The sequence below is a fragment of the Arvicanthis niloticus genome, chromosome 7 (genome assembly GCF_011762505.2).
Source record: "Arvicanthis niloticus isolate mArvNil1 chromosome 7, mArvNil1.pat.X, whole genome shotgun sequence".
In the NCBI taxonomy this organism is placed as follows: domain Eukaryota; kingdom Metazoa; phylum Chordata; class Mammalia; order Rodentia; family Muridae; genus Arvicanthis; species Arvicanthis niloticus.
Window position 1 is genome coordinate 72,734,727 of NC_047664.1, and position 14,251 is coordinate 72,748,977.

The window sequence follows — 14,251 nt, forward strand, 5'->3', positions numbered from 1 at the left end:
TTCACCATGTTAATTCTACAGATCATTGAGCATGGAACATCTTTCCAGCTCCCGATATCTTCTTCAATTTTTTTCAGAGACTTAAAGTTCTTGTCATATAAGTCTTTCACTTGCTTGCTTAGAGTTACTCTGAGATATTTTGTATTATTTGTGGCTATTGTGAAGCATGGTATCTTTCTAACTTCTTTCTTGGCCCATATATCCTTTGTATAAAAGAGGACTACTGATTTCTTTAAATTTTTGTAATCCAACCACTTTGTTGGAGCTAATATCAGCTGTAGCACTTCTCTGGTAGAATTTCTGGGATAACTTATATATATTCTCATAGCATCTGAAAATAGTTTTGACTCTTATTCTAATTTGTACTCTCTTGATCTCCTTTAGTTGTCTTATTGTTCTAGTTAGAACTTCAAGTACTATATGGAAGATATATAGAGTTGAAAGCCTTGTCTTTTCCCAGATTTAAGTGAAGATGCTTTAAATTTTTCTCTGTTTATTTTTATGTTGGCTATTGGATTGTTGTATATTGCCTCTATTGTGTTTAGGTATGTGCCTTGTATCCCTGATCTCTCAAAGACTTTTAACATGAAGAGTGTTAGATTTCCATCAAAGGCTTTTTCTGCATCTAAAGAGATGATCATGTGTGGTTTTTTTCTTTCATTTGCTTTTGTGGTGGATTACACTCATGGATTATTATATATTGAACCACCCTGGCATCTCTGAGATGAAGCCTACTTAGTCATGGTGTATGATATCTTTGATGTATTCTTGGATTTGGTTTGTGAGTATTTTGGTGAGTATTTTTGCATCAATGTTCATAAAAATCAGTATAATAACAAGGAATAAAGTAAGAAGCTAATTGGTAATACAACAAAGAGTTATTTTAATTTTATTGTATCTGATGATGCTTGCTTTTTTAACAACTGTATGGTGCATTTTAGAGAAGGTTACATGAGGAACTAAAAAAAGACTATACTTTTTTAATATACTAAAAAAAGAAATATTTTGTAGATATCTGTTAGGTCCATTAGATTCATAGTGCTAGTTAGCTTTATTAGTTTTCTGTTCCATTTCTGTCCTGATGACCTTTCTCCATTTACCTCCCACCCAGGAACCCCCAATCCCATCCCCCCTACTCCTGCTTCTCTGAGGATGTACCCCCACCCACCTGCCTACTCCCACCTCCCCACCCTCAAATTCCCCCACACTGGGGCATCCAGCCTTCACTGAACCAAGGACATCCTCTCCCACCTATGTCCAACAAGGCTATCCTCCCCTACATATACAGCTGGAGCCATGGGTCCCTCCCTATGTACTCCCAGGCTGGTGGTTTTGACTCTTGGAGCTCTGTTTGGTTGGTATTGTTGCTCTCCCCATGGGGCCACAAACCCTTTCAGCTCCTTCAGTCTTCTTTCTCACTCCTCCACTGGGAACCCCATGATCAGTTCAATGGTTAGCTGTGAGCATCTGCCTCTGTATATGTCACACTCTGGCAGACCTCTAAGGAGATAGCTATATCAGGCTCCTCTAAGCCTTTCAGCATGCACTTCCTGGCATCCACATCAGCGTCTACCTTTGGTGTCAAGTATCAATGAAATAATTCCATGGTTGGTCGTCACTTCAACATGAGGAACTGTATTAAAAGGTTGCAACATTAGAAAGTTTGAGAACTACTGATCTAGTGGTTAAGGAAGATTTTAAAGTCTTAATGAAAATCAGTATTTGTGGTTTGTGCAGTATACGTTAGGTTAAAAATGCTAAAGTTCTTCAGTAGCATCATCCCAGGGTTCCAGATAGAGACTTATGTAGTTCACTGCACTGGAGCAGAATCATGTACTTAGCTGTCATGTTGATGTCACATGTACACATGCATTGCTATGTCTTGGATATGGCTTTCTTACATGATTCATTTGGTATAGGACAACTCACATTATTGCAAATGCTTTTCTTTGTTCACTGAGTTGACTAATTCCAAACATTTCCAGAAACAAATAGAACACATCTGACATAAATGTCTGACTGCCAGATGGAGAAATCAAATGAGGTTGTTATTATTATTGTTGTTGTCATCATCATCATCATCATCGTCATCATCATCATTTTCCACCACCCCTGTTGTCACAGCCAGAATTCTCTTCAGATGTTGCTAAAGGTATTTTAAAGGATGAATTTTCCATGACTTTAAAACTACAGATTTAAAATATAATCTGTCCTATATTCCCCAGGGGCAGAGGGTTGGGGATAAGTGACTTTGTTCTGTGATACACAGACTAGGCTACTATTGATAAATTTTAATAAGCAAGAACAAAAACTTTCTAAAGAATGGTAATAAGAGAATGTATATATTTTAAAAGTGTTTTAGCAAAATATGTCTGATGTAAATATAATATATATATATATTAATAGTTGAAGTAATACTCAAAATGTGAAAGGAAGAATTAGAAATTAACTTTGAAATTACCTTAGAAAGTAATACAAAACCTGGAAGATACAAAGGTGAATACTTTTTGTATGGTGTGCTTTCCTACTGCTAGGCAAATTATTCACATAAGTGAGATATTCCATTAGAATCAAGTCTTTTGTGATTCATTTTTACTATAGTTTAAATTGACTTATCAGACAGTCACTGAATTTAGTTTTGTAGGACACAAGTAATAGATTTCTTTCTCTCTCTTTTTTTAATCATTGTACAGTGTGCTGATTGTTACCAGCTGGTCTCCAGGTTACTTTTCTGGGTAGTTTTCTTTCTTTCTTTCTTTCTTTCTTTCTTTCTTTCTTTCTTTCTTTCTTTCTTTCTTCAAAGGAAATTGCCTTGATACAAATTATGTATGCCTGCTCTCTTTGTGTTTCTCTGGTTAATAAGCCAAACTGATCCCAAACATGTGGCCTTTACTTGAAAGTCATTTAACACCTGTGGTTCTCAGACTGCTCATAGCATTTCCTCTGTATAAGTAAATTAACTGTAATGTCAGGTAGTTTGATATTTCATTTGATACACACACACACACACACACACACACACATACATGCATGTACATATAATGAAATTCACATGATCTAGTCACAGCATTATTTTTTCTGGTTGTAAAATATAAAAAATTAGTCAGTGTAGCTAAAGAAGTATAATATTACATATGATACAATGAAGTCATAAGCAGAAGACATATTGATGATACTCCAAACCAGAGAAGTAGAAAGAAATAGAAAGCCATTGTGCATTTTCTCATCCTTTATCTAACAATGACCTCTGCCTTTAAACTTTCTTTGCTTCCCTTTTTAAACCCTGCCTTTATACAACAATGCAGTCTTAATTAAATGCCATGACCTTTGAACTCAGTCTCACTGAGTATATGTATCATAGACTTTTGCTAAGTAATACATTTCTTAGAAACTCCATCTCTTCTTTTTGAGTCGGGCATATGTTTACGGTACATATGTAAAACAGATGCTCCTGTTTAGCTATCTAACCTTTATTCTTGAAGCTGGAGAAACATACAGCCAAGTAATATAGAGTTTGCCTGTGCTTCCCCAGCTGTAGCTGTAGATAGAATACTCACTATCAGCAAGAGCTTTAGTTGTGATACTCTCCATTATACTAGGAGCTATAGACGATATAATGTTGATCAGCAGGACTGTGAGTAGGATGCTCTCCATCATGCTAAGATCTGTAGGTAATGTACTCTCTGCCAGCAGGATTGTATATGGGATAGTTTCCATCAGCAGAGCTATAGGTAGCATAACTGTCCATCATCTAGAGCTATAGATACGCCACTTTCCATTTTTTAGGAGCTGTAGGTAGGAAACCTCACTGTCTTGTTAGGAGCTATAGGTAGGAAATGCTCTAACAGCTGGAGCTTTAGGAAAAACACTGCTAGGAGCTGCAGTGGGGGAGGGGGTAATCATGTAGAGCTTCACTATAACCAACCTGTCAGAAAAAGTAAACATAGCTTTGGAAGGAACAGATCTCAGAGTTCTACTAAACTGTCATGAATGTTTTATACAGAACAGGGATTTTACTTAGAACCTCTTGTAACATGTATTAAAATAGATGAAAGTATGGTTTGAACAAGAGCCTTGATTCTTTCTCAAAATACAGCTTTTATTTTAGAACAGTTTAGAAGAGGAAGATTTGTTTCTTAAATCCTTCTGGATCCAATATTATTAGATGTTAAAGCAATATATTGTCTCTGCTAACATTGTCTGAGGCATGTGCTGTTGACACAGGCAAGTAATGAGGCACGCCCACTTTTCCAGACCCTCAAGAAGACCTCTTATAATACCTTCAAGTAACTGGTATACCCCACTGTGGCAAAATAGCAAATTATTATCCATCATGTATTAGGATTCTTTAGCAAAAAAAATTTAACAATATGTTCAAAGCTCAGATATTTCTGTAAGAGTGATGCAGGACTCTGAAGTATTTAGTGATCCTAAAAGGAAAGCTATTTTGTTGAAGGAAGGATTTCTCAATCTTAATGATGGGGGAGAGGTTTTCAACTATGAATATTTTGAAGCAGCCAATTCTTTGTCATGGGAGCTGTGACGTGCATAGCAGTGCATTCACAAGAAGTCTGTCATCTCCCCACAGTGGCTAGTACTATCACCCAGACAGCTCTTCAGATGACGCTAAAAAGGTACTATGAAAAGCAAAATCGTCATGACTTTAAAACTACAGATCTAAATTTAAACATTTATTTTCTTCTTCAGAAAGGAAAAAAAGTTTTTAGCTAATACAATATCTTCCGTGAACATTCTTTGAGTGTTCCTAATTTGATATGCTCTCTTTTTCAATGAATCAAATTCTTTTATGCCTGAATTAGCTTGACCAATTTCATTAGCAATCTCACACTCACTAATCCCATTAATTTACTCAGTGTCAGAGAATCCCCTTTGGCCTGTAGTTTCTATCAATATCACACTTCCCCTGAGGAGCAGCTTGCATAGCTCAGACAGCCAAATGAATGACTGTAATACTGCCAGATTCATACCTGAAAGTAGAATTTTTTCAGTGTTCTGGGCGAAAAGCAAGAACTTCTTTCTGAAATTTCAAAACTCTTTAGAGCACTTGAGTTTTGAGTCACTGAAAATTTAACAGAAAAAAAAGTGTGTGGTAGAACAAAGTACAGCAATCTTCTGCATTTTTTTCATATAAAAGTAACATATATGTCCAGATATGACTGTAGGTTTTATTATAGTTTATGTGGCTGGTGACATTTTATAAGTGGATAAGAAAAATAAAGTATGTACAATAAGTCTATAGTAAATAATTTCTGATATGTAAACCACAGCTTCTTTGCATGAGTAACTAACCAATCACCTAAGGTTACTGTGTGAACAAAAAGTAATGAGTAGAAGAGAGCTGGGAAAACAGATCTCAGCTCGGGGAAAAAAAGAGGTTATTGTCTTTGTGCCGCATCATACAGAGGGAAGAAAGAGTAGATAATGTTATACTTTAGGTCTTCCTATACAGTTCATCATATTACTATGATCATTGTGGTTATTAATATGTCTTATTGATATTTCTTTTTAATCATCATATGAGGTCCTAATTCAGGCTACTAACTTGAGAAATGTTTAGAAATACAAGATTTAAGGAGGGCTTGTTCCAATCATTCATCAATGTAGTATATCAGCACAAAGGGTTTCCCTTAAATTATTTCTCACTACCAATTGGGGATGCCATTGCCTAACTTAGATATGTGATATAATTTTCATTCAATACTTATTTAAAACAGACTGAGTTATATATAGCATAGCTCTCAATAGATGCATACAGTTTCTTATTTCTCGGCTGATAATAAAAGAGCCACCAAAGATGAAAGGGTGAGGACACAGAAACACATAATATGCACTCATGCACACACTCACATATTCACACATAGACACGCACACATATCCATACCTTCCTGAAGGCTACCCATTTATATCCTTTATAGTAACATTAATTAACTCTCTCAACTCCCTGTTGTTTACTTACCACAAATATATTTTAATTACAACATTCAACATTAATCTATTAATTGATAAATGTAAAATATACTTATTATGAATGAATGATATGATGTTTTTAAAAATGTATGTATTTTAGGTGGATAAACTGAATAATTAACCTAAGTATTATTTCACATACTTATACTTTCACGGTGAGAACATTTTAAATCTATTCTCCTAATTTTCAAGATTATATCTTTTTATACTCTAAGATTGTACCCTAAAATCTTACTTATTGGAGAGCCTTATTGAAGTCAAGACACTATATGTGGGGGTGGGGGGCAGCGAGTTCATCTACATATGAAAGTAAGCTACTGTTTCAGGCTGTTCAAAGCTTTTGTGTATGATTAGAATTGAAGATTGGAAATCATTGCCTTTGAACAAGGAGGAAAGCCTCTGAATGAACGCAAGATGCTTTCTGAGTAAATTGTGACAGCAGACCTGATTATATCGTTTAAAGGTGATGAAATTTGTTGTCTGGGCTCAGTATTGTCTTAAGATTTAGTATTTTTCAGAAATATGTAATTATATGATGGAGCCTCTACAGGGGATGACCAGATATAAGCCTCATCATTCAAGTCAGTGACCTTCCATTTCACTACCAAAGCCAGTACACATATGTTGTACAGTGGATCATCGACAAAGTATTCACAATCCCTGATTTTTATTATGTTAGAATTTACACCTGAAACACTTCATGATTTTACTGTTCCAAACTTATTTTCTAATAATAGTCAGTTATACATTTGTTTTAGAGTTCATTAAGATGAGACAACAGCTAAAGAACTATGGTAATGATCACCATCCTCCTGTAGGATTCTACGCATACTGAGGCCAGATATTTTTGTCATGTTTTGCCAGAGAAAAGGGTGGTCAGATGTCCTCATTGTAAGCTTTTACAGAGTGTAGGAAAGCATCGTGTTAAGGATAAATCCAACTCAACCCAAATCCATTCTTCACATGGAACAAAGATAACAATGTAAGAAAAAAATCTTGATTGTTTATACCATTGATATCAGTCTTCAGGCTACATAATTATCTTCATCTATATATGAATTATAACAGCTCTTCAGGACACACAGACAAGTTGTAGGTCACTATGAATATATAGAGAAAGGCAATTAGTAACATTCAAGAGTTAAATAGAGCACTAATCACCCAAAAGATGTTGCAGTTTGAAAATGCTCTTTTAAGAGCACACACTTTAACACAGAGTAAATGTGAAATAAAAACTGAAATAAAACTGAAACCATGACATCCAGGGTGAATATTTTTGATGGGTGTCTTGCAACGTTTTCCCTTTTGAATTTTCCCATGGAATTATTGCCATAAATTTCAACCTTAATTTCGAGTTACATATATTTGCTCTCTCTTGATGAACTGTTTATACCCATTAAGGCAATGCCCAGGACTTCGAAAATATATGTTGCTCTGTGCTTGGAGCTATAAATTTCAAAGTATTCAGATGTATCTTTTGGGGAACACAGGATGGGACTCTAGACATCCACAATTCCATATGCATAGATTCGTTTTAAAGGATTTATCATTTCACTTTGTATTGGTGTTTGTGTATATCAGGGAACATGTGTCCTATAGCACATATGTGTAGTTAAAAAGATAACTTTGTGGAGTTTGTTCTCCTTTTGCACCTTTACACTAGTTTCTGAAAATGAACTTAGCCTTTCAGGTTTGTGCTACAAGCATTTTTTTTCCCTCGGAGCTTTCTTGCTGACCCTGTGTGTTTGGATTCTCAACCAAGGTCCTGAAATGTTGGTGATGGTAAAATTCCTATTTGTTTTCTTTTTCACAGGATTATACACTCACCATGTATTTCCAGCAGTCTTGGAAGGACAAGAGGCTTTCCTATTCTGGAATCCCATTAAATCTGACCCTTGACAACAGAGTAGCTGACCAACTCTGGGTACCAGACACCTACTTTCTCAATGACAAGAAATCATTTGTGCATGGGGTCACAGTGAAAAACCGAATGATCAGGCTGCATCCTGATGGAACTGTTCTCTATGGACTACGGTAAATACATTTCTATTGCCTTGTTTTATGTCACTGGTTTATATCCTCTTTCTACAAGTATGTAGAAGTGAGCGGAGTAAGGAAGAGAACTGTTTATATATGAGGTTAAAGCTAATATCTTCTGCTAGAAAAACTATTGATGTCTATGTGAGCTCAGTGTAGACAACTTGGCCCATCAAGTTTAAGTGAGAAGTTCTTTCTGGACCATCAAATAATAAACAAAGTAGTAAAATTTATTATTGTGAATAGATTTAAAGATATATCCCTTTTAATCAATTGCATGATTATCTCAAAGCTAGCAGGACAGCACTGGAATAGATTTTTGAGTGTTGTGTATAGTTAGTTATGAAAGAAAACAAAACAGATCTTGAAGAAAGTGGAAATTTTGGGAAACTTTTGGAAAAATATAGTATTTCTTTCATTTTTTATATTTTTATGTCTGTATTTAAGTCTATGATTCATATTAAACTATTTTGAGATTTTGCAAGAGCTGTAGGTGGGGGTTAAATTTTCTCTACAGTTTCTACTTTATTCAGGGATCATTTGTTGAAAATGAATTTTCATCGTTGAATTGTGCTGATAGCATTGATCTAATATACAGGTGTATTTTATACATCCAGATGTGGCACACTTGGCTATTTATCCCTAAATGGGGTCACCCTCTTTTAATTCAGGTGCCTCAGAGTCAAGTCATGAATGCAAAGTGTATATTTTTTTATCTTATATTTATACTTCAAGTTGCTTCAAATTTAACATTCTTCCCAGGTTCCTATAAGTTTTAGAACTAATTTGTCCCATCTATCACAGGAAGGTCTATTAGGGAGAAGCACTGAGTCAACTGATTAGTATGGGAAGAATTGACATCATAAAATTATCCAGCTTTGCAACTCATGAATATGATATATCTTTATTTATTTGGGCTATTTCTAATTTATATCAGTTGATTTCTGTATCGCACTGTGTTGTTGGGTTTATGATTCAAGTAGAAAGGTAATATTATCCCTATCTTAGATCAGCAATGTTTTATGCCATAATGGGTCTTTCATTTTATCTCGCTTGTTTACCAAGTCATAAAGATATCATAAACATTTATAGAGGTCCATTATTACTCTTTATGTAACTGAAGACTTAATAATTAAAATTTAACCTATATTTCAAATTTTACTTCTACTTTTACAAAACAATGTGACTAAATTGTCCTTACATAAAGCTTTGGGATTACCTTGATAAGCCCTTTGAAAAGTAAAGGAAGGCTACCGAGGTTATTGTCAATGTTTTGCTGGAAATCGATGTGTAGCTATATATTTGGCAATAATGAAGGTCAAAGTCGCAGTTTAGAGTTTCACTTCAGGCATTTTAGAAATTATTGGCAGCGTCTAACAATGGGAATTGCATGGAGAAAGATAACACTGGACAATTGTATAATTGAACACACATTGTTTTGCAACTTGAAATGCTCTTCTCTGAACATGCTATGGTTGCTGCACACATGTATTCACAGCAGATACAATCAAGCCAGTTCAAAAGTTCAACTTTTGAAAAGTTCAAAAGTTGACTGCTGCTGAAGGAAAGAAGATCACCAGTTTTTTGTTTGTTTGCTTGATTGGTTGGTGGTTGGTTGGTTGGTTGGTTGGTTGGTTGGTTTTGTTCTGGGTTTCTTTGGAAGTATGGCCATTGGTAGATTCTTCATGCCTCAGTAGATGATTCCACATTCATATAAATATATATGAAATTTAAAGAGAAGACATGAAGTTGGAAGGCATGTGAAGAGTAGATAAGATAATAATGGATTGCATAAATGTATTAAACTTTCAAGTAAAAATAGAAAAGAAAGAGAAAATTGACACAAAAGGGGTACAATTTATCTAAAAACCACCAAGAAGCAATAGCAGAATAAGAACCAACATTCAAGTATCTTGCCTCTCAAATCTCTTTTTATCAATTCTATTCCCATCCAAATATACTTAATAGCAAACATCTCCTTCCAAGTTATACATCACTGCCTTCTACTCTTCAGATACAAGCCAACACTGAGAAGCTTTTAGTGTAAGAACAGACAATGACTTTCCAAAGAGAAACACAAACTAAACATCCACTACATGAATTCCAATCTCTCTATGGAACCCTTTCTCCTTAAGGTACTCTGATATATCTCTCCCTTCTCTTCTGTCTTCTCTGGTGGATTTGATATTTCTTTCACATGAAGCCATTATCATCCTAGAGAGCAAAGGTGTAACAGAGACTAAAACTAGAGTATAGAGGTTGGGTGTCATTGTCACAGCTTACAGATTGCTTGACCTGGAAAAGCCTAAGCAAATTTGATGAGTCTAAGTGTTATCGTCTGTAGAAATGGCTTAACAGTCCCTAACTTATTATTGAGAAGATCTTATAAAGCAATTAGTATGAGATTGAGTACGTAGTATGCCCTAAGTCACAGTTCTCTAAACTGTGCTTCATTAGATACTGGAAACTTGCCTTCTGAGGTTGGCCCTCTAACTCCTAGGGGTACTAATGACTAGAACTGAGATACAGTTGTCCAATTAAGAAAGCACTCACTGAGTGCTCCATATGTGTATCCATTTGCTATTCTGACCCTGAAAATAGTTTTCTAGGACTCTGGAGGCTTCTCACTGAAGCAGGCAACATCTGGAATGAAGAACCAAGAGACTTGCAGCTTAAGCTGTTGCTGTCTCCCTACTCAGCATTTCCGCTCCTCGGGCTTCTATCAAATTTCATCTATCATCCTATCTATTAAGTCCTGTTCACTTTAATTCCTCTGACATAACATTTCCTAGTTGTAAAAATGAAAATCTGCCTGTTTCTCATAAAAGCCTTTTAAAAGAATAGCTATCATTTATCATTCTCAAGCAGAAAGTCCTTACCATATAACATATGTTTGGGCATCTTTAGGGCTGTAAAGTACTTACTTCAGGCATGAGTAATTGAAAGAATGATACTGATGGCTCTATCCATTTTCATAAGTCCGGTTAATAGTCATTGTGAATGGGCCCATATATTAACAAGTAATTTTTAGCAGTGATGGGATTGATGTACCCACAGGTCCTTTAGCCAGCTTTTTCATAATTTTAAGACAGCATTCTTAGAATAAATCAATTTTTCTGTAGTCAAATTCAATATGAAGTGCTATTTTTAAATTATATGAAATTACAAGATTTTAAAACTATTCCAAGTCAGATGTTATACCCAAGGTGTAGTGCCTTATGCTGTAAAGCCTCTAACAGAATGACATCTGGACTTGGATAATACTGAGTAACTAAGCTACCATGCAACAGGTCTCTGGCACACCAGTCCTTATGCCCTTTGCTCTTGAGTGGCCTCGGGTGTGACAAAATGCTAGGGTTTCAAGGGGTAACCCTGCCACGACTATTATTTCTTTTAAAATAGGAGTTGGTGCTTTACTTTATTACCAGGAATCTCCTATCCTCTAAAACCATTGGCAAAACCATTCATTTTCTGAGCAAGTCCCTGAGTGTTACATTTCGAGTTCTTAAAATTCTCTTTCTTTTCCTTTCTTTGCATTTCGGTCTGAGAACGTTTTCTCTTCTCTCTAGGCTAATCTCTTAACAGTAGCATTTAATCTTATTATGGAACAGTCTTCAGGCACAGCATTCTCTTTTGCTTAAATCATCAGACTTGTCTCTTTATTGATTCCTTTGCCTTGGCTTTCTCTTTGAGCTCTAATCTTCTCACAACCTGTGTTTCCTCTTCTTTTTTTTTAATTGGATATTTTATTTACATTTCAGATGTTATTCCCTTTCCCCATCCCCCCCAACCCAGAAACTCCCTATCCTATCCCCCTTCCTCTTGCTTCTATGGGGATGTGCTCCCACCCACCCACTCTCACCTCCCTGCCCTCGAATTCCCCCACACTGGAGCATCCAGCCTTCATGGGACCAAGGGCTTCCTCTCCCACCTATGCTGGACAAAGCCATCCTCCACTACATATACAGCTGGAGTCATGGGTCCCTCCCTATGTGCTCCCAGGCTGGTGGTTTAGACCCTGGTTGGTATTGTTGCTCTACCCATGGTTTCTTCTTCTTTATCACTATGCAAGTCATCCTCAGCCAGGTTCCTACCCATGCTTCTTACTTAAGCAGCTATGTACATAGTTACTAAAGCCATTGCATACTCTCTGCTCATTTTCACTGGGTGACTTAATGATGACTGAACCTGGCTTGAGGGTGTGTCTTTTGTCTTTAGCATGTGCTATAACAGTTATTCCAGGTTTGACCCCATGGGATTGAACAACAGTAACTATCTAAAACCCTCAATCCAGCAAGTTCCAGGGAAAATTTTTAATTGGGTACCCAGTACCTGAATCTGAATGTTCTGCCTTTCTACTTTACGTACTACTTATTTTGTGTTGTTTGTTTTTCTTCTAAACCAAAACATCATCTTGTCCCAAGTGATAACAAACCATCAGCATCCTAATAAGTCATCACAAACTGCAAGACATATTCATCCCTGAGACTAATCTGTTGTTTCTTACTTGTACTATCTAACCATCTTTCCAGCTTATAAACAGTTTCTTTAATCTAAATTAGCAGCTTCACTCACTCTGTCACTTCTTGGCCAATTTTCTTGCTCAATCTTCCTACGTATTTATCAGTATCATCTTATCCTTCCTTCAGAACATGCTAGAAACCCCCCTGCCAAATCTGTGACTTCAAAGCCCAAACAAAATTGGTTTTAACTCTCTATCTGGAATCCAAGAACCTCTAGCTGTTTTTCTAAAAACCTTTAAGGAATTTCAAAGTCAACTATGCACTGAATATTTGAAAGAAAATGTCTCCTGGAAATTATAACGTAATGGGGCAGCATTATGAAACTCTACTGTCTTATTGAAAGCTGCCTCTTTTCTACCTGAACAGGGGACTGAGTCAGTCCTCTCCCCTTGTGTAAATGGCTGTCATCACATCTTTTCTGCATAGTCTCACTGTGTGTGACTCTGTACAGTTTCCCCATATGATAATTTTTTCACATTTTATTTCTTTATCCTAATATTCCCTCTTGAATTTCTACCATGAGGATGACTACATTCTCTGTAACCCAGGGGAAAACTTTTATTCCATACCACATCGCAATTTAGTCTCATCAATATTCCTAGGTTTGTAACTCTTTTATGACACTTTAACTTTTGGCGTCTTGGAGCTGATTAAGCTGTTCATATAAACCAGATTGTATAATTGTTGAAAATATAAAAACTGCACTTCTCCAGCCTTTATCAAACTAACTGATTGCCTAGTAAATATCTGTAAAACAAAATAATATTAATATGTGCAGAATGCACTTACCTGACTCACAGCTGTCAGCTGCAGTGTTTCTTTTATCTAAATGATGACTTTTAAGCAAAGAGTGATTATTGCTATTAGTGACCAGATGTATTCAGTGTCTTATGCAAACACCATCCAGATGGTTGTACACACTAGCTCTCTCCAAGGCCTATACATGTGGGGGCTAAAAACTGTGTTTGTTTTTTTCCCTAAAACTGGCAGGCAGAGAATGATTTAATTATGTGAAGAGATGTAGTAGAGTACTTAACTTCCCAAGAACACCTCCCACTCCTTCTGTCTCCTTTTTTAATCCTACCAATGCTGTCCATTTATTATTTTACAGTACATATTCCTCTATCATCTACCAGAAGTGAGTTCGTGGCCACATGAGTTTAAGATTCTGTGAGAGATTCAGCAGACAAATGGGTGGCCCATTCACACAGTGAGACTCTGTGTATATAGGTGTCTACACATCTTGTGAGTAAGCTTTACATACCATAACATTTTAAGTAAGGTTTATAGATATCCTAGTATGATATTTATCTATAACTATGTATAACTATATATATAACTATATATAAATTTGAGACTGTACTATAGCTCTGCACTTCAATTCTTGCTCCACTTACATTGCCATATTTAGTTGTTGCCTGAGGCCTATGAGCTAAACACAATACTTTGTCCTTGAGGATTATAAGGAATCCCAGTAATATGGGTAATATTAAATTGTTGACAAAAAGGTGCAAATGCTAGACTGCAATTGCCAGTTCTATTATCTGGTTTTTTATTGTATATTTTATTTATTTACATTTCAGATGTTATCCCCTTACCCAATTCCCCCTCCAAGAAACCCCTTATCCCATCCCACCTTCTCCTACTTCTATGAGAGTTCCCCCACCCATCCACCCACTCCCACCTCCCAGCCCTCTATTTCA

At 36.0% G+C, this 14,251-nt stretch overlaps 1 protein-coding gene across 1 annotated transcript in view; it reads left to right on the forward strand.

Annotated features, from left to right (window-relative positions):
• Positions 1-14,251, forward strand: part of Gabrb1 (gamma-aminobutyric acid type A receptor subunit beta1) — a 397,281-nt gene that overhangs the window by 146,025 nt on the left and 237,005 nt on the right. Inside the window, exon 4 of the mRNA XM_034508743.2 lies at positions 7,802-8,022. Within this exon, the coding sequence (XP_034364634.1) occupies positions 7,802-8,022 (221 nt within the window). The remainder of the gene's footprint in view (positions 1-7,801; positions 8,023-14,251) is intronic.